This window comes from Mirounga leonina, unplaced genomic scaffold (genome assembly GCF_011800145.1).
Source record: "Mirounga leonina isolate KUSES-001 unplaced genomic scaffold, KU_Mleo_1.0 Mir_165, whole genome shotgun sequence".
NCBI lineage: Eukaryota > Metazoa > Chordata > Mammalia > Carnivora > Phocidae > Mirounga > Mirounga leonina.
This window is the reverse complement of record NW_023270415.1, coordinates 71,276,702-71,304,546: the sequence shown is the minus strand read 5'-3', so window position 1 is coordinate 71,304,546 and position 27,845 is coordinate 71,276,702. Positions and strand designations below refer to the sequence as shown.

Below are 27,845 nucleotides of genomic sequence, written 5' to 3'. Positions count from 1 at the left end.
CGAGGCTATCTCCTCTGGGAAGACCTTCTAATGATTTCACTCACCTCAGACTTATTTATAGCAGCTCTGGAAGCTTTTTCGAGCCATATTTTTAAGAAAGAAGATAATTGGACATAACAGTGTTAGTGGCAAATGAGGAGTGGGGCATTTTCTCTTACTTCCACAGGCCCCTGCAGGCTGTCCACTTCACCTCCAATCCTCTCCACCCTGTTAATCTTGCCTCCCACCAGTTCTTGTGTTTGTTTGATGCTGTGTTTATTCTCTTTTGTTTTGTTTTAGCTTTCTTTATCCTGTCAGAGTTGCTTCCTTCCTGAGCCAGGACTTAGATTATTGTGCATAAAACATTCCTTTTAGCATTTGAGACTAGTTACTAATTTTAAACGTCTTCTGAGATCTTTAAATCTTTTATTTGACACAGAGCACAAGCAGAGGGGATGGCAGAGGGAGAGGGAGAAGCAGGATTCCCACTGAGCAAGGAAACTGATGTGGGGCTCAGTCCCAGGACCCCGGGATCATGACCTGAGCCGAAGGCAGACGCTTAACCGACTGAGCCACCCAGGCACCCCTGAGATCTTTAAAGTTTAGGTCTGCTTTTCTGGGACCTTATATGGTGTTTTTCAGCCTTTTTTTAACTCGTGCCCTACCAGCCAAATTTTATACCTCCCTTTCTGTAGCTGCTATTACAAAACAATAGGTGGGTCTGTGTGTGTGTTTTCTGGCTGTGAAATTACAGTATTGAATATTTCTTTTCAAACTTAACATGACCCTACTATTTTCCCCTATTTCTAGTATTTGGTTGGTCACCCTAAGTGAAACCCTTCTGTTTTCCTTAAAAAGATAGAAGTAACAGTTCATTCGTCCATTTATCCAATACTATATTACTAAATGCAGCTTACTATACACCAGACTAGAAAAAATCCTGGCCCTGGTAGAATTACAGTCTGGTGGGGGAGACAGGCAGTAAACAAGGAAACAATAATCAATATCTGATTACAGATGAAGAAAGTGAAAGAAAGGGCCATAATCCTGCAAAGAACACTGATGCCTTCATTTCTGAAATGCTAGCTCGGGAGGCTGGATTTTGCTCAGTTTGTGGTTACAGGACAACTCTGTGGTCGGATCACTCCTGAAATCAGGTGCACATTCTACTTTGCTCAGAGACACAGGCCTGTTAGTGCCTTGTCTTCGGGCATTTTTGTCACTTTTAGATGCACTGCCTCAGAAGATCCCTAGGTGGCGATAAAGATGAAAGTGCTGCAGAATTTCATCATTGTCTAGTCTCTGTTCTCCGCGTATTTCCAAGAGGAAAGTTACACTTCCTAATACTGAGCATTGGCTGTTGTCATCAGGGTTGTTTTCCTATTGTGCCCAGCACGCAGAGCCCAGTCCTGGCTTTCAGGAACAGCAGCGTGAGGCGAGCGAGCACCGCGCCGCTCCCAGAGAGCTGCACTGTCGGCTTCACACCCCATGGCAGGGAAACCTTACACACTCCAAATTCCTGCTTTTCTGACTGCAGAAGGGGGCAATAATGAAAAATCAAGGGGAATATGAATACGTTATTTTTTTTTTAAGATTTTATTCATTTATTTTAGAGCGTGCATGCACGTGCGTGAGCGGGGGGAGAGCGGGGTGGGGGGGTAATCTACAGCAGACCCCATGCTGAGTGCAGAGCCCATTGCAGGGCTCGAGCCCACAATCCCAAGATCACAACCTGAGCCAAAACCAGGAGTCAGGTGCTCAGTCGACACGAGCCACCCAGGAAACCCACAAACACATTTTGAAAAGTGCAAATCATTATACAAATGCAAGGCTATAGTAACAGTCACTTTATTGTTATGAAATCACTTCTGAAACTGCAGGACTGGTACCATAACCAGGTGCTAATTTGGAATTTGGAGTAAGAGTAAGGCTTTCGTGAGGTATCACATCAGTAGGACAGAGAGGGTAATCTGTAGAGCTCAGGCCATTGTATCCGAAAACGTGATGATCTTACTGAGGTTGTCAGTATTGATTTCCAAAACAAGACTGTCTCTGAGAATCACTGGTGTAAGTCAGTGCTGGTGCTGACCAGGAGTCAGTAATGGGAAATGCAAGGCTTATTTTACCAAGGAAGGAAGCCAGCAGTAATTAAGCTTTTCTTTTAATACACAGAATATAAAAAGCTCTTTTGGGGCCTTTCTGGATCACCAGGTATCTACTATCCTGTGTTAAAAATTTGCTGTGGCAGTGTTTTTTGTTTTTTTTTCCTCCCTCCTTCCCTTTTTTTTTTCGTTAACTGCTTGCAGAAACAGTTGCCCATGAACACAGTTAAACGGTGTACCTGGGAATGCTCCATAAAGAGATGCTTGCCACGGTGCCCAGTATCCAGTGCTTGGCACCCACCGGCCACTCAGCATCGCTTTGAATAAACAAAACTAATACCATAAATACTAATCCTGTAACCGCTCTTGAAAACAAGCTCCATTTTTTTCTTAAAGCATTAGGTCAGAAAAGTCAGGTTTTGCAATAGTGGTTGTGTGTGTGTGTGGAATAGTCATCGTTACTGCCATCCCGTCTTTCCCTCTGGAGAAAGTGGAGTCTTTTTTTAAATCTACAGGCATCAATGTCTAATCTGTGTAACTTACTCAGGCTTCCAATAGGTGGTTTATGATTTCTAGAACAACTCAGAACTGAAGGAAAAAAAGAGTTTTTGAATTTCTCTTTTTTGAAGGAATTCTTTACATTGGATTCTTCATTCTTGATAAAAGTTATTTAAAAAAAAAACTTCAGGCAAAGATTACAGACCAAAGGAAAAAGTTGTAGTGAAGAGAAAAATCCTGTGAACATTTCCATGTCCCACCCTGTGGCCCCCTGAAGGGTTAGTCTCTACTCTGTTCTTTCCCTGTTGATTTTGCTAGCAGTGCTGTGTGCCTTCTTCCTCCATGGATGTCGTGATGGTCCCACCAAGTTATTCATTTAAAATGTATGTTTTATTTTTCCCATGGTACCTAAATGAGGATCTTAAACCCATTAGCATTCCGTGGGGTGGGCATTCCCTTAAAGGCACACACTTCCCTTTCTTTTCTTGTGATTTTTCTTTTTTTTTAATTTTACCAGGAATTTTGAAACTGCTCTTTGTGAGCTGCTGAGTCGATGGAATTGGCCATATCCAGCTTTGCGCTTTGTCTGTGTTCCGTACCACATGTGGCGTGTGGAAGTAACTGCATATGGTTGTTCTGTCTCTGAGACTGGGATTAACCTTCCTGCCCCGTTCGATTCCTTTCTAGGTCCAACTGGCCCACCTTCAACACTCCCTCTAAGCACCCAGACCTCTAGTGGCAGCTCCACCCTGTCCAAGAAGAGGCCTCCTCCCCCACCACCCGGACACAAGAGAACCCTGTCCGACCCTCCCAGCCCACTACCTCACGGGCCCCCAAACAAAGGCGCAGTTCCTTGGGGTAAGTCATCCTAAAGTCAGGGCCAGCGCTGCCCGGGCCAGGCAGTGCGTGGGGTGCAGCGGGCAGCGGGCACCTGCACATTCAGCAAACGGGCCAGCCTGCACACACGCCGGGCGAGGGCTTGGATACATATGCGTGAGACTGTACTCAAGGCCAAGCAACATCCTAGAAGATATTTAGGATCATTTAAAAGCCAGAGCAGTACTAAAGTGCTGAGCGTTTCCTGGGCACCAGATACCATGCTCATAAATCTCTTTCAATCACAGTAGCAACTCTGTGCAGTGGGTATTGTCAACCTCACTTACAGATGAGGAAACGGAGACTCAGAAAAGCAAAGTCATCCATTCTCACAACAGCCAGAATATAAGTCAGAAGGTTTTCTCAACATGTAAATCAAACACAGTCACTTCTCACCTTTAACGCGTTCCTGCTGTGCTTCAGGGTGAACGCCAGCTCCTTGGCCCAGGACCTAGGGGGCCCTGCAGGGTGTAGGGCTGACCGTCCAGCACCCACCCTCCGCTCATGCCACACGGCCTCCTCACTGCTCAAGCACACCGGGCTCTCCCTCCTGAGGCCACTCCACTCCTGCAGCTGTGTCCTGCGCTTCGCGAGCCTGGCTCCCTTTTGTCCCTCCCGGCTTCAACGCTTGTCTCCCGACCCCCCTCTGTAAAGGAGCTTCCTTCCCCCGCCATTTCCTTCAGACCACCTGTCACTGTGGAGTAGTACTCTGTGTTTGGCTTCTTGGTCTCTCTAGAATGTAAGCTCCACGAGAGCAGGGACTCTGTCTGTCTTGTCTTTTGTGTCTGCAGGGCCTAGCATCGAGCCCGCATGTAGTAGGTCCTCCGTAATCACCTGACGGTGAATAAATGTGCACAGAGTCAGTTAGCGACATTGACTGCAGACAAATTTATATCCACGAGGTACATAATTTCCATCTTTCCTACCTTTTTAGTTCCCCAGAACTCCTCGCTAGCCCACCAGCAATTGCAATCAAGCACCAAGAGTCTCCCCGGCGCCCAGGGGGGTCAGGCCCCTGACAGGCATGGAGAGAAAGAGAACCTTTGTTAGAGGAGCATGCTCGTTCCCACGGGCACCTCCTTCTGCCCATGAGTTCCACTGTGGCTTCTTTTCCCTTGGGTTTCTGATCGTAACTGATAGGTAATTCAGCTGAATGCATTAGAGGGCTTCTTCAAAAGCCTATGCGAAGGTGTTGTGATCCTTTGGAGTTTTTGCAAAAACCCATACTCACCCATATGCAGGTTGGCACCCATCTGTCATTCGGCCGCGGCGCCACAGCGAGCGTGCGAATGTGTCTGTGTGGTCGGCCATTCCCTGCGCATGTGTGTCTGCCTGTCGTGTGGGCCTTCTCGACCCATCCGCTCAGGGAGCCCACAGCCTCGTGAGGGAGACAGACCGGCAAGCCAGGGAGTGAGTGTTCTTGACCGTTGGGGCTGACATGTTAACGGACTGCTGTGGAAATGCTGAGAAACGGTGTCAGACTGCAGGGGAAGGCTGTGCAGAGGAGACATTTGTGGAGGGCGGTGACAGGTCAGCTCCCCAGTGAGACAAGCCAGGGAAGAGTAGCGGAGGCTCCCGCACGCAGCGGCGTGTTACATGTGTCCTTGACGTGTCCATGGGTTGCTATCCCCGCCTTCCAGACGTCCCCAGGTTTCATCCAAGAGGACTTTCCAAACCCAAATAACATTCTCCTGAAGGTCAGACCTGTGCAGGTTTTCATACCACAGATCATAAACTCACCTTTTCCCAATTTCACTAAACGTTGATCCTGTTGTTCATCGGTTTTTATTTCCGTGTAAAGTTGATGGTGCCTGTATTCGTCCTACAGGCTCAGTCGGTCTACAATTAATTTTACGAAATTTCTGTTTTCTGGCTTAGGAATCACTTTCTTAGATTTCTTTCCCGTCACTCAGTAGCAGGACTCGTAGCTGCTGGTCTTTTGTTTGTTTTTTGTTTTTGTGGGCAAGGGGCATTTTTCATTAAGAAACAGAGTCACCGCTCTGTGAGAGTTGGTGCCCCCAACAGGGAGCCTTTCGAAGACAGGGGCCCCGAGCCATCTGCTGGTGGCTCTCCGCAGCGAGAGCCTCCCACCTACCACCAGCCATGAGGGACGAAAACCAGAATCTGTCTGTGGCCTAGTGACAATTCTCCACGCCACAGACTTTGGTGGTCGCTCATAAACAGCCCTAAATAGTAATTCTGAGACTGTCAGGGCCATTCTTTCTGAGTTAGTGTGGGCGCACGTATGTGAGAGCTACCTAAAGGCCTGGTCTGTCCCTGCCTAGTTCCCGCTGACATGGTGTTCCAGAAGCCAGAAGCGGGATCCAGACTATTAATAAAACACAAGGGGGGATCAGTCTCCTCGGCAGCATTTATGATGCCTACAGCTTCCCTCTGTGGACCCATCATTAGGATCTGAGCCCAAGAAATGGATACCAGCATGAGGGGACGGTACAGGTGTAAGCCTCTGGCTCTCCCAAGGCCTCACCTTCCCACAACATGCCTGCCATATAGATACACCAGGTTCCCGAACCACATTCTTTGCTCTAAGATCTGAGCCTTTGCTTACAATGTGCCTCAGCCTGGAATATTCTACTCATTTGTGTTAATGCTTAGTCCTCCTTCGAGATCTGCTCTCCAGGGCCCCGTTCAAGGGGCCTTCCCAGTCTAGCCACCCCCGCACTCCCAGCCTGGCCCCTCTGGCACAGGGTTACCACGGTGGTTCTGTGTGCACCTGTGTTTCCCAGGGCATTCTGAACTCCTTACAAGGGCACGTGCTGTTTCCATCTCAGAGCACAGTGTGGACCCTGTGCCATAGCCGGATTCTGACCCATCCTTACCACTTGGTAGCCTGGTGGCTTTCAGTGATTATTTTTGAATTGTTCCATACCTCAGTTTCTCCAGCTGTAAAATGGGGCTAGGCTAGTTAATAGTACTTACCTAATTTTTTTAAAGTTTTATTTAAGTAATCCTCTACACCCAACGTGGGGCTTGAACTCACAACCCCCGAGATCAAGAGCCGCACGCACCCCCCCCGGCCGAGCCAGCCGGGCACCCCGGTACTTAATCTAATTCTTAACCACAGTTCCACAAAGTAGGAAATGCTGGGACCTCAACTTTCAGGACACTGAGACGCGGGAAGATTCAATCACTTGCCCAAGTTCCCACAGCTGGTACTCAGGGAGCCAAGATCTGTCACCAGCCTGTGTGGCTGGGAGAGCCTGCACTCCTCCCCCTCTCCATGTTCTGCTGTGTTCTACATGTGATCGCTCCGTGATTCCTTGGCCATTCCCCATGTCAGCAGCTGTTTCTTTGCCCATGAAGCAAAGACGGGAAGAGGTAGCCGGGCAGGAAGGTACCCTCCGCCTGGCTGTGCCACCTCGTCCATCTGCAGCATGGAGCCCTGGTGTGCAGGGAAGGCCGCTCCAGGCTTTCTCCCTGCCAGCACCAGTGTCCACGGCACCCGAAATAGCCCGGGCATCACATTACCCAAGTCCCGCTATTGTGATGAATTCAGCCATCTGTCTCAGGAGACTGCCTAGGCAGGCTTTTGATGAGAAAACAAGTAGGCTTATGGGCAGATTTGGGTTGTTTGGGGACTTTGATGTTTCAAGGGGCATGTCATTAAACCTCACCTCTGGAAATACATAATTTGTTTATAACCTACTTTTATAATAGGCCAACACATATTTTAACACAATTTAAGTAAAATTAATTAAGAAATGAGGACAAAGAGAGAATAAAGGTAACAAGGTAAAAGTCCAAGAGTGTGATCTCTTCGCAAAATGTGTAATATAAGATCACAGACAGTGGCTGGAAATAGACCACAGATTTGACACTGAGGTTTTTACAGGCAAGAGCAAAGAAAAAATACAACTAATTATCCAGTTTGTGGTGGCCATAAGATTAACCCTCTTGTCACGCTTGAGAGTCGTATAATTAATACCTAAGAGCAGCTCACCGCAGGACCTCCGTCCTTTGGCGGTATTCAGAGGAGTCTCGACAGCACACATCACGGGCAACCATAACATGCATTAAAAGAACATTCTGGAAGCCCAGGTTCTGATCTGGGTTCTACCAGTCCCAGGCTACATGACCTCTAGAAATCACATTCCTTATCTTTGGTCACTGGGATTTAAAATTGTATAAGCTTTTTTTTTTTTCTTTTAACTGTAGAACAGATAATAAGTGGAAAACTATACCACAGATTGGTTCCCTTCTATTTCAAGGCCAGAACTTCAGGTGAAAGACTCAGCATTTGAAATGTCTGATCCAAGGCATGCACGTCCGCTCATTGGAACAGTATTGGTTTATAAAAGAGCCTCTAGACAGAAATTCCTTGTTCTTCCCTTTTCTTGAGTTTCCCAGTACATTTTCATGTCCGCTCCCTGCCCCCCACCCCCTGCTTCCATTGTGCATGCTTATCTAGAAATTAATAACGGCTACGACCATTTGTAGAGTATTTCCCGTGTACCAGGCGCCGTGCGCTTGTTCATCCATCATTCAGCCGTCACAGCCATTGTGTACAATAGAGGTGGTCACTGTCTGAATTTTATCACTGGGGAAACTGAAGCACAGAGCAGTCAAATGCTTGTATAGAATCACAAATCCAGTCACTTCAGAGCTGGTGTATGAACTCACTTCAGACTCCAAGTCTCCTCTATTTATCCACTCTTCCAGAAGACTCCTGGAGCCTGTGTGTCATTCACTGCTGGGCCAGTGTCCTCCTCTCTGTCCACAGCCTCTTAGCCCGACATTTCTGACCCCGAGTCTTGGCCACAACTCCTTCACCTGCTGGCCCAGCATCTGTCCCCGGCTCTGTCTCACACACATCTCTTGTACACGCGAGTCCTTTTCCAGGTTGCACAAAGAGAGAAGAAATTGAACTGCTTCCGTGTTTCTACTCCTCCCTTGAATGCTATCCTTTTTTCAGAAATGTGTCTAAGTCACGCTTTTCTTCCTAGGCATGGCACGTGGCCTTTGCCTAGCCATGAGATTGCTGGGGTTCCTGTCTGCCAACCACAGAGACTTTCCCCTAGGTGTGGGGAAAATGAAGCCGTGGGCAGAGAGGCAGATGAGTCAGTGCTGCGGGCCCTGACGTCATTCCTCAGGAGCCTAGTGGCTACTGTGTGCCAGAGGCTGGGCTAGCAGGTGAGGTGACGACGATGTCCAAGGCACAGGCCCTGCCTTTGAGGTGCTCGCTCAGTGAGTAGGTCATCATCATTTCTGTTGCATTCCATCAGAGAGCTGTGAATAATAGTTTCCATTTGTGTCATGCTCGTGGCCCAGCACATACACTGTGCACTCCATAGTTTATCTTTTGTGATGCTCGTACCTATCTGGTGGAGTAGATGCTATTTTGTTTCCATTTTATAGATATGGGGACTGAGGCTTAGCAGAAAAAGCATTGTAGCCCAAGCTCATACCCACTGGGCGATGGTGGGGCTGAAGGTCAAACCCAGGCTTGTCTGGCTCCGAAATCTGCACCCTTAACCACTGCCCAATGATGAATGGTGGTAGGCTGACAGGAAGGAGGGAGTGGTGTTAAGTCTGGGTAGGGAAGAATTCCCAGAAGTTGACACTGGAGAGACTCTTTGCAGGTTGCATAGGCGTTCACCACGAGTGGGAGGGGTTTGGTGTTGCAGAGAGAAGGGACAGAGGGCCAAAGTTATGGAGGCAGAGAAAGACAGTGTGTTTGGAGATGGAGAGTCACCTTGAGTGGCCAGAGAGCAGGGTTAAAGGAGGACACGGACATTTGGGCTCCAGGGTCAGGCCGCAGCCCCTGGGGTGATGGCTCATCTGTGTGACAGCAGAGTGGGTGGCCAGAAGCAGAGCGAGGGGCCAGTGTCCTCCTCTCTGCAGCCCAAATGGTCTCATAGTCGGTCCCACACGCAAGAGGGTTAAGAATCACTGGTTTGGAATGTTTTCTACCTGGAAAGGGAATTAACAGATGCAGTGGTTTACCCTAGCATAGAACTTCCTTTGATATTTTGATTGTTATGGCTCAATGAAGTCTGAGAGTGTGAGATCTGAGAGCCAATCCTAAGGACTCACGCTAAACACTGTGCTGAAAAGAAACGCCTACCTGAACGGCATTCACAGCTCGGAGGATTCCCTGAGAGGCTGCCGGAGGCATCCTTCAGTACCAGTGATGGCTCATGGAAATGTACCGGTGGTTGGAAGAAGTGTCTTACTAAAATAAAGCTATATTTGAAAATCATCGGCCCTGGTAACACCAGTTTAGCTCGTTTCTTCCTACAGCAGTGTCCTAGAGTTACAGAAAGTTCTGTCCAGGAGGCCCCGTCAGCCCTCGGCCATCCTCCCCCATCCGGGAGGTTCGGTGGGACGAGCGGTGATGGGGGGCTGGTTAGTACAGATCCTGGAGGCCAGCTGCTCGGCTCTGTATCCCAGCACGCACCCCTACCAGCTACTTGACCTTGGGCTTAGCTGTACCACTTTGTGTGTTTCTTCATATACAACATGGGGGGTACTTGTATTACGTACGTCATGGACCTCATCCCAGTGACGTACTTACCCCCTACCTCACTCCTAGTAGATGCTCAATGAACGGCGGTCGCTGTTATTGACGTTACCATCGGGGCGTCAGGACGGGTAGTGACAAGGCTGTAGACCCGTGGTCAGGACTTCCGGTCAGGACTTCTGGGTAGACCAGGTAGCCGTGTGAACTGCAGGCACTTAACCTTGTTTCTTCATCTTTAAAATGAGGATAAGGACACCAGCTCTTCCTGTTGTGTGGAGTTGAGAAGCGCTTGGGCGGCCGTAGGTGCTGTGGCTCAGAGTTCAGTGCTTTGGCCAGTCCTGTCCTCTGCCCCTGCCCTCCTGTTCCTGATTCTCCTCAGCCAGCCCCTTCCCCAAGGCACCCGGGGGATCCTGTGGGTGTCCAGGCAGGGGAGGAAGGGGCTGGACTTTGCACAGCAGTCTTTGGAAGGGTGGGCAGGACATAAGCTGGAGCCCCAGAGACAGCTGTGCCCCTGCAGGGTCCAGGGGTTCCTCCTGGGCGCCTGGCAGCACGGGGCTCTGTGCTCCTCCCACTGTGGGATGGGTCCCACAGCAGTTATTCTCACCCGTCTCTCTGCCTTCTCCCGGACAAAGAGCACGTATGTGGTTTTGCGGCCCCCCGCCACCCCCGATTAGAAAGTTCTTCACTGTTCAGGTGCCTCGTCCCCCAGTGAGGACGTTCCCTGCTCCTCTTACCAGTGAGGTTTTGACAGCGTTTCCTTTCCATAGCACACAACCCTGTTCACCGTTGACCTCACTCCACATTATCAGTCTAGTTTGTACACGTACATTGCCCAGGCCAGATCAGAAACCTGGCAAGAGCAGAGACATTTGATTTGCTTTGGGGCCTTCTGCTCTCCATCCACGCCTTGCACCTAGTTGGTACTTAGTAAATGCTAAGGTCTGAGTGAGTGATGGCAAGAGTGACTGAGAGTCTCGCCCCGCAGATGGCCAGTTATCACCATCCTACTGAACAGCATCCATACAGACACAGTTTGTGGGTTGTGTATTCTGAGTCTGGCTGCCAGGCCTAGTCTGGCATTGCAACCTCTGGGTGAATTTGAGGTTTTACTCTTCTTTCCCTGCGCCCAAGCTAAGGACAAGATCCTGAGCCAATGGGACATCCCCAAAGTCCTGTGATCTTATAGGCTTTGTCTGGGGGTGGGCTGTTCATCTTTTTGACATCGTCCTTGAATACAAAAAAAAAACCACCAAAAACAAAACAAAACATACTGTCAGAGCCCAAAATGGTGCTAGTTTTGTTTCAAAGTTACAAATGCATACCATTCTAGTTCGAGACTTTTCAGTTCCTTTCTGGAACCAGAGGGGTGCCTGTCTGCCACGTCCTGAGTCCCCGTATTCCATTCCCCTGCCTAAAGATGCAACTTGACATCTGATTTTCCCTGTAGGTAACGATGTGGGTCCATCATCATCAAGTAAGACCACAAACAAGTTTGAGGGACTGTCTCAGCAATCAAGGTAAGCTGCCTTCATGTTTCTCCCTCAGCTGGGATCATAGTTCACTCTCCGGAATTCTAGAAAGGAGTGTTGGTGGCAGTCTGCTCAAAGTGTGGCCCACCCCTGATCGTGAGGAGAAACGAAACGTGGACTGTCAGTATGCACCCGTCCGTCAGGCCCCCATGACAAGCCACTGTCCCCCGGCACGTTGGCAGGCCGGGCTGTCCAGTGCCAGGTTCTCCCCCATTCTAGTTCCCAGTGGGGACTGGCCTCACTTCCCTCATGTCAGAGTCTACCAGAATGAGGTTGTATTTTTCATTTTTTAATTAAGTAGCTTTGTTTTGTTACTCTTGACTCCTTTTTGCAGACTTGAGAATGAAAGCAGTTCTCAGGAAATCTGACAGCCCAGAGATTTTCAGACATAAAAATAGGACTCTTTCCAAGTGCCCTGTTTGTATGATTTTCTTAGGCTAGGCTAAAAGCAGCATCCCTTCCTTCCATCCTTTCACAGAAATGGGTCTTTGGAAGATCTTCTGTGGGCAACATTTATGCAGTCCCAACGCAAAGAATATTCTCTAGAGGCCCGATCTGAGATAAAGACACAAAGAGCCACTTACAGTCCCAAAACCTTAGGGAGAAGGAGTCAGCTGGTGTGTGGGGGGTGCTTTCCAGAGTTTATCAAAGAGCAAAACAAAGTTCTCATTTATTTTAATGCCACTGTCCTATTTAGTCTTTACAACTTTGTCAGATAGGCCGATTACTATTTCCTCCATCGTATAGACGAGGGAGCGGCCCCGAGAACTTGAGAGGTGAAGTGGTGGCAGATGTCGGAGCTGGACTCAACCTACTTGTCCTCCAGACTCCACGTCCCGTCGTCCCCTCCCCTTGGGTCCCAACTTCCACCCAGGGGGTTGGGGGGCCGGGCTCAGACTGCAGTTCCGGCGTCTTCTTCCAGAGGGGGAGAATGTCTGATAGGTGGAGAGTGCCCACAAAATGCTTTTTAAGCAGAATCAAGCCACGTGCACACAGCAGCGACCTCGTGTTCCTTTGCAGAGGAAGCAGCCCAGGCCCACGGGTGTTCAGTGTTGACCCTGGGCCTTGGTCAGGAACCAGCGTCGTGCTCACGTCAGTAATCGGCAGGTGTGCTTCCCTGAGAACATGCCGAGGCCGGACGTGAGAAACACACGCTCCAGAGGGGTTCACCGCTTCTGGATTCGCAGGGACATTATGTCCATGGCCCGGGGGCAGTAGGATTTCACAAGAGCTGAGGAGAGAGTGGTTAGGAGGTGACAGCACGTGCATTTCATCTTCTTTGACTCTGTTTTGTTCGTTTGGTTTGGCTTTCCCTGTTCCTTTAAACGCAGTTAGGAGAGAAAGAGGGGAAAGCCAATTCTTGGGACATCATAGGACACAAGAGGACAAACGAGAGATTCAGAGGGGCTCTTGGCACGGAGGACTCCGGTGCTCGGCTGCTGTTCCTCCTTGAGGCTGCAGGCCCTGGCGTCCTCTGAGAATAGCTCCAGCCTCTTGCCAAAGGAGCACCGCGGCAGCCGCGGCCCTGGCATGTCAGTGGTGGCAGGGGAACGGGGAGGAACCCTGGGTTATTCAGACCCCGTGGGATGGACTTCCTATTCCCGAGACTTGGGTGTGTTTCCCTACTCGTTTGGTAAGTGCTCCAAGCGGAGGGAAAGCCTGGAGGTCTGAGACCCAAGCTTTCTGCTCTGGTGCTGCGGGGGACACGGGAGCTCTGGCATCAAACAGAGCGAGGTCTCCATTTACATCTCCTCCCTGGCCAGCCTTGGGGCTGAAACGCCCCAGACTTCAGTGTCCTCCCCTGGAAGTGGGGGTGGCAAGAGTTAGGGTGAGAGATAGAATCCCACGAGGAGACGGCTTCCATGTGGTCCCCCGGGGCCATGCTCCACCGGGCGCTCACACATTTTACCTCTGAGGACAGGTTTCGAGGGGAAGAGGTGGTGGCTTTATCATTCACAGAGCTGGCCTGTTCACCCTTTCTTGGGTCCTCCCCAGCCAGGCAGATTTTGAATAGTGGAAAACAGACTGTAATCTGTTAAAGAAATTTTGAAAGGGTTTTTAGAGAACTCAGCATAACTCTTGTGATTTCTTTGAATATTAGATCACTTAATGATATTACAGCATTTTGAGATCCTTAATTATTCTTATTTATTAATTAGCACCAGCTCTGCAAAGACTGCCCTTGGTCCAAGAGTTCTTCCTAAACTACCTCAGAAAGGTAAGATTTCTCTTTCTCGTGTTCATGTAATTAGACTGTCATGGTACCCTCCAAGGGGACAGTTGTCTCTGTCTCTCTAGTTCTTGGCTTGATCCCAGATGCCTAAAGCAGCACCTAGCATGGAGTACGTGCCCAATAAGTATCTGTTCAACGAAGAAAGATATTTATAAACTCAGTTTTTGTGATTAGCAAAACACCATACTTCTCCCAAAAAACCACTGTCCTTTTCTAGAAGATGTTATCATCCCTGGGTCTGGGGATACCATTCTTTCTCTTCTTGCAAACACAGTCCAAGTACCACCTCTGCCACTCACTTGCCAAGTGGCCTGGGCAGGGGACTCGGAAGCTTCCCGAAGCCTCAGATTCCTCACCTGTAAACGTGGGCAGGAATACCTGCTTCATGAGGTTTTATGAGGGCGAAATGAGATCATGCTTCAGAAAGCCCCTCGCTTTCTGTGGCACAGAAATCCTTCCCTGGGACAGCATCCATCATGCAAAGTAGAGATCCTCATGCTCTGAGAAGTACAAGAAAGCAGTGTTTCCCTGCCAAGCAAAGACACTCGGTTCTTTGACCAAATCTTCCTGGATCCTGATCGAGCTTTTCATCCGTAAGACCAGCATGTCCGTTGTCTTATCTGCTCCCTCTTCTTTGTTGCCGGCTCCAGCTTGGGAGCTGAGAACATCCACAGCCGCCTTTGGTTCATCCTGTCCATCCTCACTTAGGTCCGCAAGGCCACAGGGCCCACGCTAGGTGCAGATGGGGTTCAGAGGACTTGTGGCCGCTCCATGGGTTTCAGTTAGTACTGAGGGCAAGACCTTTGACCCCAGAAGTCAAAGTTAGGGATTTGTGGTGGGAGGCTGGGATCCACCCCTCTCCCGAGGTCTTCAGGAAAGTGGCATATTTGGAGGAGCACTGACTGGGCTTCTGTGTCCTACAATAAAAGGTAGCTGCCGGTTCATTCTCCATGGAACACAGAGGAAGCTTCCCCCGGATTTACTGAGTCTTTATCTCAAGTCATTGTTTTCTTCTTTTAACCTCTGCCCAAAGGGCTGTCCTGGTCCCAGAGAAGTTTGAGGTGTTTCCGGAGTACTGTTCCCACTTGTCTACGATCTGCCCCGATTCAGCCCTGTGCTCTTCCCCCATCGACCACACGTTACCTCTGGTTCCTTCCACCTGCCTGTCCAGCTCCCTTCTTCTTGCTCCCAAACCACAGCGATTCTTAGCCCCACCGCCCCCACCCCTGTGGCCATTGCCACTTTCTCACTGTCCCTCAGCAAGGATCCTGAGCCAGCATCATCTCTCCTAACGCTCTTCCTCCTCTTCCGCACCGCTCCTGTGCCGGTTCTGCTCGCTTGACCCGCGCTGGGCTGGCTCCACACACCTGCACATGATGGAGAAGCAGTGAGGACGGCGGCTCTGCTCTGCTTCCTGTCTGCTGAGCTCACGTGGTCCTCTGAGGCTGCCTGGAGCCCTCCATCTGCAGGATCCATGACTTGCCCCTGCCCTCCCTAGTCCCCGTCTCCTTCACACCTTCTCTGTTCTCGAAACGACTTCGCTTCTGTGTTCTCAGTGAACAGGATGTGAGCCCCCGCCCCCGCACCTCACCCTCACGGCCCACCACATGCCCCTGCCTGCCTGCACGTGGCGCCCAGGAAGTGGCCTGCCATGTCCTCAGGTGGGCCCCATGCTTCTGCACCAGCCCCGCCCCTCCCCGCCTCGGGGATGGCACCCTGGCATGTGCCGTTCACCCTGAGCCATTCCACCAGAAGCCAGCGTGCTGTGAGCATCCCAGCCGGGCCGTCTCCCTCCAACCACCACCTCATTATACTGCTCCCATTCTTTTCTCTTGCTGTCTCTTTTTAGTGGATTTGAAATTGCCCATAATAAACATAGACAAAAATATTTTTATTTATTTATTTGGCAGAAATAGCGAGAGCAGGAACACAAGCGGGGGGGGCGTGGGAGAGGGAGAAGCAGGCTTCCCTCTGAGCAGGGAGCCCGATGCGGGGCTCGATCCCAGGACCCTGGGATCATGACCCGAGCCGAAGGCAGACACTTAACAACTGAGCCACCCAGGTGCCCCAGACAAAAATACTGTAAAACACAGAATAGTATAATACAGACTTCTCCACCTCACCCCCAGATGCTCATCACCCATCTCCAACAATGATCAGGTCATACCTGAGCTTGTTCTGTTTCCCGCCCCCAGTCAGTCTGTAGCAGATGTGGACCTCGTACCACTTACACACACTGCATACTGTTACCACATCTCAGATGCTTTATCATATTTTGAAAATCCGAAATTTCTTAATACCTTAAAATACCCAGTTTACGTTTCTGATTGTCTCATAAACACCTTTTCTCTTTAACAAATTGTTCAAATCAAGATTGAATGTAATAAGGTCTGGTTCATTCAGCCTCTTAGGTTTCTTAGGCTAAAGGTCTCCGTGCATCTCTCCCCCTTTCTGGTAACACATAATGTTGGAGGAACTGGGTTATTCGTCCTAGTAGATTTTTCCAGTTTAGATTTTGCATCCCCATGCGGTTGTTAAACATGTTCCTCTGTCCTCCACATGTCAGTCAGAAGTTGGATCCTGAGGCCCCATCAGATACAAGCTCAAGCTTTGGCAGAACTGCTTCCTGGGTGGTGGTGGTATTCTGTCAAGAGGTAGATGCTGACTGATTGTCTCTTTGTGTGAAGTGTGCAGCTGTTTGCACTCAAAGCCCAGACCCATTCACCCATCCTCTGTTAGAACCACTGCACAGTGGGGCACCTGGGTGGCTCAGTGGGCTAAGCATCTGCCTTCGGCTCAGGTCATGATCCCAGGGTCCTGAGATCGAGCCCCGCATCAGGCTCCTGGCTCAGCGGGAAGCCTGCTTCTCCCTCTCCCTCTGCCTACTGCTCTGCCCGCTTGTGCTCTGTCTCTCTATCTCTGTGTCTCAAATGAACAATAAAGAAAATCTTAAAAAAAAAAGAACCACTGCATGAGGCCACTGGCCAGGGCTCAAGTCCGGCCCTGTGTTACACCGCTCTCTCCAGCATCCCCTCTGGTTGGGAATCGGGGCCAGACTTTCGCACAGTTTTTCTCCCTCTGCCTCCTCTTCTTCAATTATGTTCTTAGAAGCCGTTCTCAGGAGTGGAATGATGATGGCCAAGGGAAGAGCGTTTTAGTAGGCTGTACTCTGGGTGGTAGTGCCTTTCAAAGGAGCGTGTCCCCTTGCCTTCCACCCAGTCCTGCCTGCGCACCCCAGCTACACCATCTCCCAGGTTTTTGCAGGGAGTGGGGGTCGGGCTGGAAATTCCTGATCCTTTCTTGTTCCTAATGGGCCTCGCTCCAGCGGCGTACTCTCTGTTCCAGCTTTGGGGGAAAGTTGGCTTGTCAGCCCTTCAGAGTTAAAAAGGCAGTTCAGAAAGGGCTTTTTTTTTTTTTTTTTAAGATTTTATTTATTTGATAGAGAGCAGGAGAGCACAGGCAGAGGGAGAGGCAGAGGGAGAGGGAGAAGCAGGCTCCCCTGCTGAGCGGGGAGCCCGACGTGGGACACGATCCCAGGATCGTGACCTGAGCCGAAGACCAATGCTTAACCGACTGAGCCACCCAGGCAACCCTAGAAAGGACTTTTAATTGGAGAGGGGAAAACACAAAACCAGCTTGGAAATCAAATAGACAAAGGCCGGGCAAGCTTCCCTAGAGGAGACACTCTTTTCTTATTTTGTTTCTACCTATTATAAAAGCACATGTATTCATTCTAGAAGATTTTTAAAAATACAGATAATCAAAGAGAAGAAAAGCACAAACCACCCGCCATCCCATACCACCCAACGTACACAATTTGGTATATCCTTTCTACTGTACTTTTTTTGCTTTAGGTTTCGATTTAAGCTGGGGTGCTTTTTTCACATGATACATCAGAAACATTTTCCATCACAGATGACTTTTACTGGCCACGTAGTGTTCCACCGTCTGGTGCGGTGAAGTGTGACGGAGGCCCTGTCATTGCGCAGCCACACGGGGTGCAGCCTTTCCACTGTGAACGGCGCCATGCTGAGCTTTGAGGCGCAAGCATCATGCCCGGCTCCGGTCCTTCTTAAGGGATCAGTTCCTTGAACCGGACTTGAGCGCTTCGGGGTTCTGTCCACCCAGCACTTGCAGTTTCTGTTCCCCCGTCGGCGGCGCATAGCAAGGCTGGCCAGCCCCGCTGCCCCGGGGAGTTCCCCCAGCTCCCCGTTCACTGCCTGCCTTAGACTTCACTTTTCCCAGTTTGTGACTTGTAGGAGAGGACTCTGTGAGCGGAGCCACGTCAGCTGAAGGTCAGGGGCCAGCCTGTGAGCTGGGACGCGGCCAAGCAGGGCACAAGCAGAAGCCGCCACGGTACAGCTGTGTCAGTTTGCTGCACCAGGGTTCATCTTGTCTTTCTTTCTTTTTTGTTTTTAATGGACTGTAAGACTATCTTTCTGAATATATTGTCCTTCTAGAATAAAATTCTTGGTGTGCCTTAGTCAGCGGTTTCCTTGCTGAATGCATACTCCGTGCTTGGCCTCTATACCAGGAGCCATAGTTCCAAGAATAAGTAAAAGTACAAATCCTGGCCTCAAAGAACCCTGCCCGGCAGTAGTGGTAATACTCTTGTGAGATAGTTAGAGCCAAGGCCCTGTTAGGAAATTCTTTACCTGTATTAACTCACGTTTTAGAGATAAAGAAGGTGAGGCACAGGGAGGTTGTATCATTTACCCAAGAGCACACAGCAAGTTAAGTACATGGTGGAGCTGGTCTTGGAGACGTGTCCATAGTGTCCTAGGTCCCACCGAAAGAGCTGTGCAAAGAGCTGTGGGGATGGTTCCACAGACGAGCATCCCCACACGGTGCAGACTGACACAGCCATGGCCATACAGAGAATAGGGAGGACCTGCCTAGCACATTCTCCCGAACATATTAAGTGGGCAAGAAACGAAGTTGCAGACAAAGTATGTGTTGTAATCCACGTATGGGATTAAGTACATGTGGTGTATCACCAAAATGTAGCAGAGGTTCCCTCAGAGGGGGAGGTGGCAGAGGAGAGACCTTTGACCTCTTACATAGTATAGGAATCCTAGGGACACGGGGAATTCATAATGAATTCTGATACAGCTCCAGAACGGGACAGAAAGCAACATTAAATATTACGTACTGCTGGGCGCCTGGGTGGCTCAGTCGATTAAGCGTCTGCCTTCAGCTCAGGTCGTGATCCTGAGGTCCTGGGATCGAGCCCCGCATTGGGCTCCCTTGCTCAGTGGGAAGCCTGCTTCTCCCTCTGCCCTCTGCCCACTCCCCCACTCGTGCTCGCTCACTCTCTCTCTCAAATGAATAAATAAAATCTTTAAAGAAAAAAATTATGTACTGCCGCTAGAGGAATTTTATTGACCTGGCAAATACTCTTGCAAAAGCAGTATTTAGATAAAAGCAGATCAAAGTTTTATGTATGGAAAGCATGTGGAAGAGTCCGGAAGGAAGTATGGCACATTTAGGGGATAGGCTTGTGGAAAACCTAACTCTATACTTCTGATTTTCTGTAACCTGTTTGTATTCCAGTCATGTTGCGTTGTTTTGTTTTTAATTCTGGGATAGTGTGGACATCCCATTCTTACATGACTGAGGCATGAAATCACATATGGTCATGTGGACGCCTTCCAGGCCTCCAGCTTCTATCCTGTAAGAACAGGCAGTGCCCACCTGTGCCCCTGGGTCTGGCCCCAAAGCAGGCACTCACTCTCCACTGGTCCTCCCGGTGACTGAAGGAGGGGGCAGCGCTCCCCCACCCCAGGGCCCCCTCCAGTGACCTCCGTCCCTATGCTTGCTTCCCACAGTGGCACTAAGGAAAACAGAAACCAGCCATCACCTCTCCCTAGACAAAGCCAGCAGCCCGCCCGAGATCTTCCAGAAGTCCTCGCAGTTGGCAGAGCTACCGCAGAAGCCACCACCTGGAGACCTGCCCCCGAAGCCCGCAGAACTGGCTCCCAAACCCCAGATCGGAGATTTGCCACCGAAGCCAGGAGAACTGCCCCCCAAGCCCCAGCTGGGCGACCTGCCCCCCAAGCCCCAGCTGGCAGACTTACCTCCCAAGCCGCAGATGAAGGACCTGCCTCCCAAACCGCAGCTGGGAGACCTGTTGGCCAAGTCCCAGACCGGAGAGGTCTCCCCCAAGGCCCAGCAGCCCCCCGACGTCACCCAGAAGTCGCACCCAGCGGATCTCTCCCCAAACGTGCAGTCCCGAGACACCATCCAAAAGCAAGCGTCCGAAGACTCCAATGACCTCACGCCCACCCTGCCAGAGACGCCTGTACCGCTGCCCAGGAAAATCAATACGGTGAGTAGAGGCCAGTTTTGAGGCTTTTGCAAACCCCCTGCCGCGCCCCGAAACCCAGCGGGAGGGTACATGCGCCCGCAACACAGAAAAATCGCAAGCTTGTTCACCTGCACCGGCTGTGGTTCCGGCGGCGGGCAGAGCTGAGCCCAGTGGGTAGGGACGCGGGCGCTGGACTCCAGCAGGCGGGCTGCACGACCTGCTGTCACTGCATGACCTGGGCCCGTTACTTCTCTGGGCCTCCGTGCCCTTGGACACAGAAAGGAGCTGGAGCAGCAGCTGAGCTCACAGGCAGTAAGTGCGGTGACCGAGGAACGGCACCGAGCAGACGCTCAGCAAGGGGTCACCCTTGTCTTAAAGCCGGGAGGATGACACTTTTCCTTTCTCAGAGTCACAGGAAGGCAGGTTCCCTCTCGGGGGTCTGAGAATCGTCCACTCAGTTCTCACTGCATCTTCCCGGAGGGACTGGAGGCAAAGCCCCAAGAGACTGGTGCAGGCAGAATTCGGTTGAAGTCCCACATTCCCTCCTTTTCATGAAATGCTTTCTGCTCTAAAATATATCGATTTTATTTTAATATAAAAATGGTTTTTTTGGGCGCCTGGGTGGCTCGGTTGAGCGACTGCCTTTGGCTCAGGTCATGATCCTGGAGTCCCTGGATCGAGTCCCGCATCGGGCTCCCTGCTCGGCAGGGAGTCTGCTTCTCCCTCTGACCCTTCCCCCTCTCATGTGCTCTCTCTCTCTCTCTCTCATTCTCTCTCTCAAATAAATAAAATCTTTAAAAAAAAAAAAAGGTTTTTTCCCAAGAAACCCTTTTTTGGACAGGTGCTCCCGGAGGATTCAGTGGCCATTGGTCCTGCCCACGGCTGCACCCCAGCGGGGGCACTGGCTTCCCAGACTGAGGGAGCCCGGTTAATGAGGGAACTGAAAGGGCCCCCGCTCCGCACCACAGTTCTGCCCCCGCTCGTTATAAAAATAGCATTGCCGTAGAGTGTGGCACCTGCATGCTAAAGGAGGGGTCGGGAAAACACCCATTCTCCCACAGGCTGGAGGGCACCGTATTCAGTATGGCAGGTGCTCGTCACGAGGGCACTGTCCCAGGAGCCCAGGCGCCCCAGGATGGCCTTGTGCAGGATCCCGGCTCATGCTCTGCACTTGACAGTGGTTTTGTGCCCTCATTTAATCCTCCCCATGATCAGTGTTCCCCTGCGGGCCTTGGAGCTAAGACAACTAAGGCTTGCACTGCTGCGGTTCCTCCGGCCAGCACTGCCCTGGGACGGGCCGCAGAAAGGAGCGGGGGGACTGAGGGAGACACTGGGGCACAGAGAGAACTCACTGGACCCAAAACGTGGAGAAACACAGCTCGCTTTTTTTTAATACTAATTATTGAATGAGCTAGGCACCAGAAACCTCCTTTAGAAGAGGATTTCTCTATTCCCATCTTCCTATTTGCAAAGAACCAGAAGTCCGACAGATAAAAGTGCAAGTGAAAACTGATCGTGAATTAGAACATTTTGGGGAGGGGCGCCTGGGTGGCTCAGTGGGTTAAGCGTCTGCCTTCGGCTCAGGTCATGAGCTCAGAGTCTTGGGATCGAGTCCCACATCGGGCTCCCTGCTCCGCGGGAGGCCTGCTTCTCCCTCTCCCACTCCCCCTGCTTGTGTTCCCTCTCTCGCTGTGTCTCTCTCAAATAAATAAAATCTTAAAAAAAAGAACAAAAAAACATTTTGGGGAACTGCCTGGAATCCTCCCACCCCAGGCCGCCGCCCTGTTTAACCAGCATGTGCTGACTTAGTACTTTGCGTGAGGGGACTGAGAAATTTGTTTATGGTGTGCATTCAGTATGCAGAAGCTGCACATTTTTCTTTACATCATGTTTCCCAAGACCATTTTTAGACTCTGGTGTCATCTCTGCAAGCTGCTGTTGGGGGTGGGGGAGGGCAGGGTGCCTCAGGGGTTTTGGTGGGGCTGGATTTCGATCCCCACCCATAGTCTGCCCTCCCGTGAACATGAGGGCAGCGTGCCCTCCCGAATGCCAGGCTCCGTCCTAGTGCTCGGGGAAGAGAGAGGGAGCACCCAGCACCTGGGCACCTGGCAGATGGGCCTCCTCCTTGACAGAGGAGAAATTGAGGCGCAGTGAGGTTAAATCACGCTCCCAAGGTCAGTGTGTCCTTTATTCCCGCTGAAGCCCCGTTTCTGTCTTGAAGGGGAAAAACAAGGTGAGACGAGTGAAGACCATCTACGACTGCCAGGCGGACAATGACGATGAGCTCACCTTCATGGAGGGGGAGGTGATCGTCGTCACAGGGGAAGAGGACCAGGAGTGGTGGGTACGTACCCTGCCGGCCGCTTCATGCCCCCCCAGCGTTCTCGCTGGCTGTCTTCTCTCACCACGGTCATGCTAGAGACGCAGCCGCGGAGCTTTGAAACGGGGTTGGGAGGATTAACGTGTGCCTGGGCTTGCCCCTCGTGCTCGCACAACCTGTGAGCCGCAGGTTTTTTTGGATGTGAGGCCAAAGCTCGGGCAGGCTAAGCATGTGACACAGCTAGGAGGCAGGCAGGCAAGATTCCGAAGCATCTCTGAGCCCAGAGCCTGAAGCGCAGGGTGCATAGAGGGTTTGCAAAAGCCTCAAAACTGGCCTCTACTCACCATTGCACGCCGTCCTCAGGCTCCAGCCTTCCTTCACCGAGGCTGCAGTCTGTCTTTGTCGAGTGGGGCATGATTCCTTCCTCACTTGACTTCAGAGGAGTAGATGAAAAATGTCTGTAACAATCCCTTTTACGTGAAAACTTGCTGCCCAGGTGTCTGGAAGGAAAGGCCTCATTGTCCTCACAATGATGGTGAGGTGGCCGTGTGCAGATTCTCAGTGACAAGAAGGGCAGCCCAGTGGGCCTGTGATGTTCCAGCTGCGTCGGGAGTGAGGCTCCTGGGACAGCCGGCAGGCCAGGGGCGTCGTGGGTGGTGGCCTCACGTCTCTCCTGGCTGAGTGTTTCCCAGCATCAGCGTGGGGATTCTGCTCCCTTGGCAGCTGTGTGCCACCAGCCCAGAGGGACCCCGTCCTGTCTGCTGAGAAAGGGACCTGTGGTTCACAGTTGAGCCAGCAGAGCCTGCTCGGGCCCAGAAACACACATGCACGTACACACACATACACATACGTACAGGTGTGCATGCACCTTTAGCTTTTCTTTCTTTGGGCCTGGAGAGTGCCTCCAGACTCTTGATCACAGCCGTGGGGATTCTGCTTGGACCGAAGCAGGGCTCTCGGGCAGGGGCAGTTTTGCCCTCCAGGGACCCTCGGCAGTGTCAGAGTTTTGATTGTCAGGACCCAGGAAGGGGGTGCCCTGAGCTCTGGCCAATGGAAGCCAGGGATGCTTGGGAGAACAGAAGCACTGGCCCAGAATATGCGGGGTGCTGAAGCTGAGACGCCCCGAAGGAAGTGATGAGGCCTCTTTTTCTCTCTTTCGGGGAGGGACAAGCTGGGGGTGGCCCCCGTGGCCCCTCCTGCCTCTGTTAGGGTTGGGCCTGCTCCTGGTGGGGAGCCTGCTCCAGAGTCACATTAGAATCATGACAAGGAGATGGGCTCTGAAGACCCTGGCGTGAGTCGCTGAGTCGTTCTCTGGCCTTGGCTAAGGCATGTCCCTTCCATAAGCCTGATTCCTGTTCAGAAATGGCACAGGAGTAACCCCGCCTCCCAAGGATGTCCCGAAAACTCACTTGGGGATACACAGGCAGTGACCAGATCCTTTGCTAAGAAACCTGTGACGACAGCAGACACCCAGAGGGGGGAGGTGGGAAGTTTTCACTGGCGCCTCTGCCATCGTCCTCGGCGAAAATTCTGTGTGCCATCGGCACGTCTGCCGAGCCAGACCTAAAAACGATGATTTCCGATTCACAAACCCGCTCACGTGCAGGACACCAACCGCCTAAGGCCCCCTGAGGCGGGTAAGCCAGGTCTGCAGTCAGTTCCACCCCAGCATGAGAGAAGCGGCCCAAGGTCACAGGCCTGGCGGTTCAGGGAAGCAGCCCGGGCCAGCCCGCACCCCCGCTCCAGCCGCCGCGGACGCCGCGGGTGCTTTACGGGTGGAGATGGAGAGGAGAGCTGGCCCGGCTCCTAAAGCCCCCTCCTCTCTCTGCGTTTGTCATCTGAAGCCAGGCGCGTGTCCTGCTCTTTCTGTCGAAGGCTCGCGATGGGATTCTCTTTAACGCGACGAGTGTCAGTCTAACGGAGGTCATCGGGAAGTTCTCGCCGGGCACTGTGGTCACGGGCTCGGGCAGCAGACCGTGGAGTTGCCCTCACCGTCTCCTTGTCCCACAGCAACCAGGAAACAAGTTCTCCCAGAGCAGCCTTTCCCATCCGTGTGACGTTTTATGTAATCTCAGCACAGGCCTGAGAGGAAAGGGTATTTTCGCCCCGTTTTACAGACAAGAGGCCCAGCCAGGTTTGTCTGAGGTCGCTCAGCAGGAAAGGCAGTTGTGCACCCCGTGAAGAGCACGGACTCTGGAGTCTGCAGCCTGCGTGAGGCCACGGGCAGGTTCTTCCACGCGTCGGGGGGAGTGGACCCTCGGGGTAGAAGCTGAGCGTCCCAGGAAGCGCTCCCTCACAGGGTGGCCGAGTGTGCGCAGAGCGGGCTGCACCTTCTGTCGTTAGTTGTTCTGTTACGATTGCGTGTAGTCCCCCAAAGAGTGGGGGAGGGTCAGCGTGCCTTTAGCCCCGGGCCTGTGGGCCGAGTCCACGGGGACCGTGACCCACGGGGCTTGTCCGTGGGCAGCTGCCGGCCTCCCGCCTGACGACTCTCTCTTCTCCCTACAGATTGGGCATATCGAAGGACAGCCTGAAAGGAAGGGGGTCTTCCCAGTGTCCTTTGTTCACATCCTGTCTGACTAGCAAAAAGCAGAACCTTCAGATCGTCCACATCCTCACGCAGGACTGCTGCCTCCACGTAACCCCGTGCACACGTCTGTAAATAGCTGCTACAGAACGGGAGAGTCCCGGAGGGGCCACCTCAGGAGGGGATAAGGTGTGTGTAAATACCCTGTGGGCTTCTGCCCTCGCCAGTGTTGGGGGGGGCCCTGGGACCCGGCGCGCCTTCCTGGTCTGCCACGGCCGTCCCCGGCATCTCGCACTTCCGCCTCTGTGCTGTTGTCCCAGCAGACAGACGAAACCAGGAATCTAGGAACTGCTGGCTTTGCCAGTAAGAGTGTCTCCGGCAACCGTTGAAAGGCGGAGAATCCACCCTGTGTCCCTAACGAAACAGTATTCTCAATTGTGTTACTGCAAATGCAACATTAGCGAAGAGGGGGTTCTGTTTTCCAGGTGAAACTTAGCTCCACGGCAGACCAGCCTGTAGTTTATCTGTGTACACAGTTTACAGCTACAAAAACCGACTTGGGTATTTATTACAGAGAAGTGCTTGGTTCAATGTAAGTGTTACTCCTTCAGCAAAATAGTCACCCACCCAACACCTTTGTGGCATCTTCCGGTCCCTGCAGCCTTGTGCAGGTTAGGCCAGGTGGGTGTATACTGTCTTCTGGTGAGGAGTGCCCGCCCCTGAGATATTACCTCATTATGCAAAACTAACATATCCTTCACGACTATTTTGACAAAAGCTTAAGACACACCTGATGAAGCTCAACTTCCAGGAACCGAGGACCGCCAGGAAACATTAGCCTCTACATTATGCATGCATTTAGAAGCTTACCCAAAATCTGCCTTTTATAAAGGAATAGTATGGACAAGTGGAACTGTACATTTTTTAACTTGATCGCCATTAAAGCAGAAATTATAAGGTTGCAACAATATCTGTTTCTAGTCAGTCATTCGGCTTTCTCAAAGTGTGAAGTTCCGTCTCCTCTTCTGAATTAGCGTCCTTCACGTGTGTTAAAGCCCCGAACACATCAATTTTAATTATTTTCTTAGTTTGGCCCTTGATCAGTTCAAACGGGTGAAAAGATGATTCACGAAGATGAAAAAATTTAAAAGTCGGCCCTTCACCCCGTTTCCCCACCACAGCATCCAGGTGCTGAAGGCAGTCTCTCCTTCATCCATGCTCTCGATTCTGCCCCCGTCATAGGCGAGCTTGCTGGTCTGAAGCTCTGTTCGTAGACACGGTACTGGCAGGCCAGGTCACAGCCAGGCGCTCGGCCTCCACCGCGCGTGGCGCTCTGAGCCTCCCTCCGTGTCCGCCTGTCCGGGCCCTGTCCGTCCGTCCGACCGCTAGGACGCCAGCCCCATCGGTCCGGGTAGCTGCCCTGCCCGATCAGCGGGGCTGCTCTCTGGATTCCGAGGCCCCCGGGTCCTGCTCAAACGGCTCTGTGGGCAACCACACAGAAAGCTGGTATCGCCAAGCGCATAACCTCGGCGATAAGAGAGGAAGGTTCATTTCGCAGAAGTACAGCTCCCCACCGAACCCCTAGGAAAAACCCTCTTTCGTAGAGTCTCCGTGCTCAGTGAATATTCATCTAGTTCTGCTTAAGCGAGTACTACGAAAACTTTGAATAACCACCTAGTAAGTAAACCTTGCATGACAGACCTGCAACACAACTTCTCAGCTGTTCCTGGAAAGTGAGTTTAAGCAGTTGCTGCCCGGGGCCGGGGCTGCGGGGGGCAGGGGGGTGCCCTGCGAGCCCCGCACGGAGGCGAGTGTCTAGAGCCCCTGCTCACTGGCCGCACTTGTGTCAGGACAGGAAGTCGCCGTCCGAAGTGACCTGGAGTCCTGGTTCATTCAAGTACACATTTTTAGTTGCATTAAAGAACTCTTCGTTTCTGTGGCCTACAGTATTTTCAGCTGATCTCAAAATAAACTGGTTTTCTAAAAAACTCAAAACCTAGATGTCTAAAATTACATGGAGTCATTGTCTGTTCTTTTTCTTCCTTTGCAACCACTTACACAAACATATTTTTAGTACCTTTTCCACCCCCCTTCTGGCTTTGTTTTTGTTTTCCATGAGGAATTTGAGTTCTCTCTAATCCAGCTTAGTGTGGGACATAGGAAAGCTAGGTATGAATGCCTTTGGTGATCTTGGTCGAGTGTGAATCTGATGTTGTTCTTAAACTCAGTGAGCCATGATCTGCAATTTTGTACATGATAATAGTATTTTGAAGGTATGGAACCTTATTAAAAAAAAAAGTAATTAGTTCTTTTTTTCCCCCAGAGGGGAAAGTTACGTTCTGCAAATAGTCTGTGTCTTATTTTACTGTTGAACAGCAATTGCTATTTATTTTTTTATTGCCTAAACTTTTACATGTCGTGTAGGAATCCCATAGTGCCACCAGGCAAATTCCAAACTCTCATCTGGACGTTACCGCCAGACATCAGTATGCTTGTCGTTTCACATGTATTTAATGTGACCGGTTTTCAGTACTGTATGTGTTAATTTCTACTTTTTTTAATATTTAAAATTGCTTTTAAATAAACATACTCTCAGTTGATCCCAAACATCTGAAATCAAGCCATTTTGTGAGTCGTCCACTATATTCCATTTGGTGAGAATCAAGACTCCACTTGGCTTTGCTCTGGGGGGACAGATAACACAGGTCAGTCCAGCTCCTGTGTCAAAGCTCGCTCTGGATACATACAAATGTCCATCGCTTTCCTCAGCTTACAAAACATAGACCTCAGGGCACCTGGGCGGCTCAGTCGTTAAGCGTCTGCCTTCGGCTCGGGTCATGGTCTCAGGGTCCTGGGATCGAGCCCCGCATCGGGCTCCCTGCTCGGCGGGAAGCCTGCTTCTCCCTCTCCCATTCCCCCTGCTTGTGTTCCCTCTCTCGCTGTGTCTCTCTGTGTCAAATAAATAAATCTTTAAAAAAGAAAATAGACCTTAGAAT

The 27,845-nt window shown here is 51.2% G+C and overlaps 1 protein-coding gene across 3 annotated transcripts in view; it reads left to right on the top strand.

Moving 5' to 3' along the window:
* ASAP1 (ArfGAP with SH3 domain, ankyrin repeat and PH domain 1) overlaps positions 1-27,451 on the top strand; it is a 341,917-nt gene extending 314,466 nt beyond the window's left edge. For 2 of the 3 annotated variants that reach the window (XM_035011956.1, XM_035011955.1), the window contains 6 exons: positions 3,267-3,437; positions 11,384-11,453; positions 13,625-13,683; positions 19,527-20,026; positions 22,227-22,349; positions 24,831-27,451. In XM_035011956.1, the coding sequence (XP_034867847.1) occupies positions 3,267-3,437; positions 11,384-11,453; positions 13,625-13,683; positions 19,527-20,026; positions 22,227-22,349; positions 24,831-24,905 (998 nt within the window). In that variant the 3' untranslated portion in view covers positions 24,906-27,451. The remainder of the gene's footprint in view (positions 1-3,266; positions 3,438-11,383; positions 11,454-13,624; positions 13,684-19,526; positions 20,027-22,226; positions 22,350-24,830) is intronic. The other variant, XM_035011957.1, reaches the window with a different exon arrangement.
* The last annotated feature ends 394 nt before the right edge of the window (positions 27,452-27,845 follow it).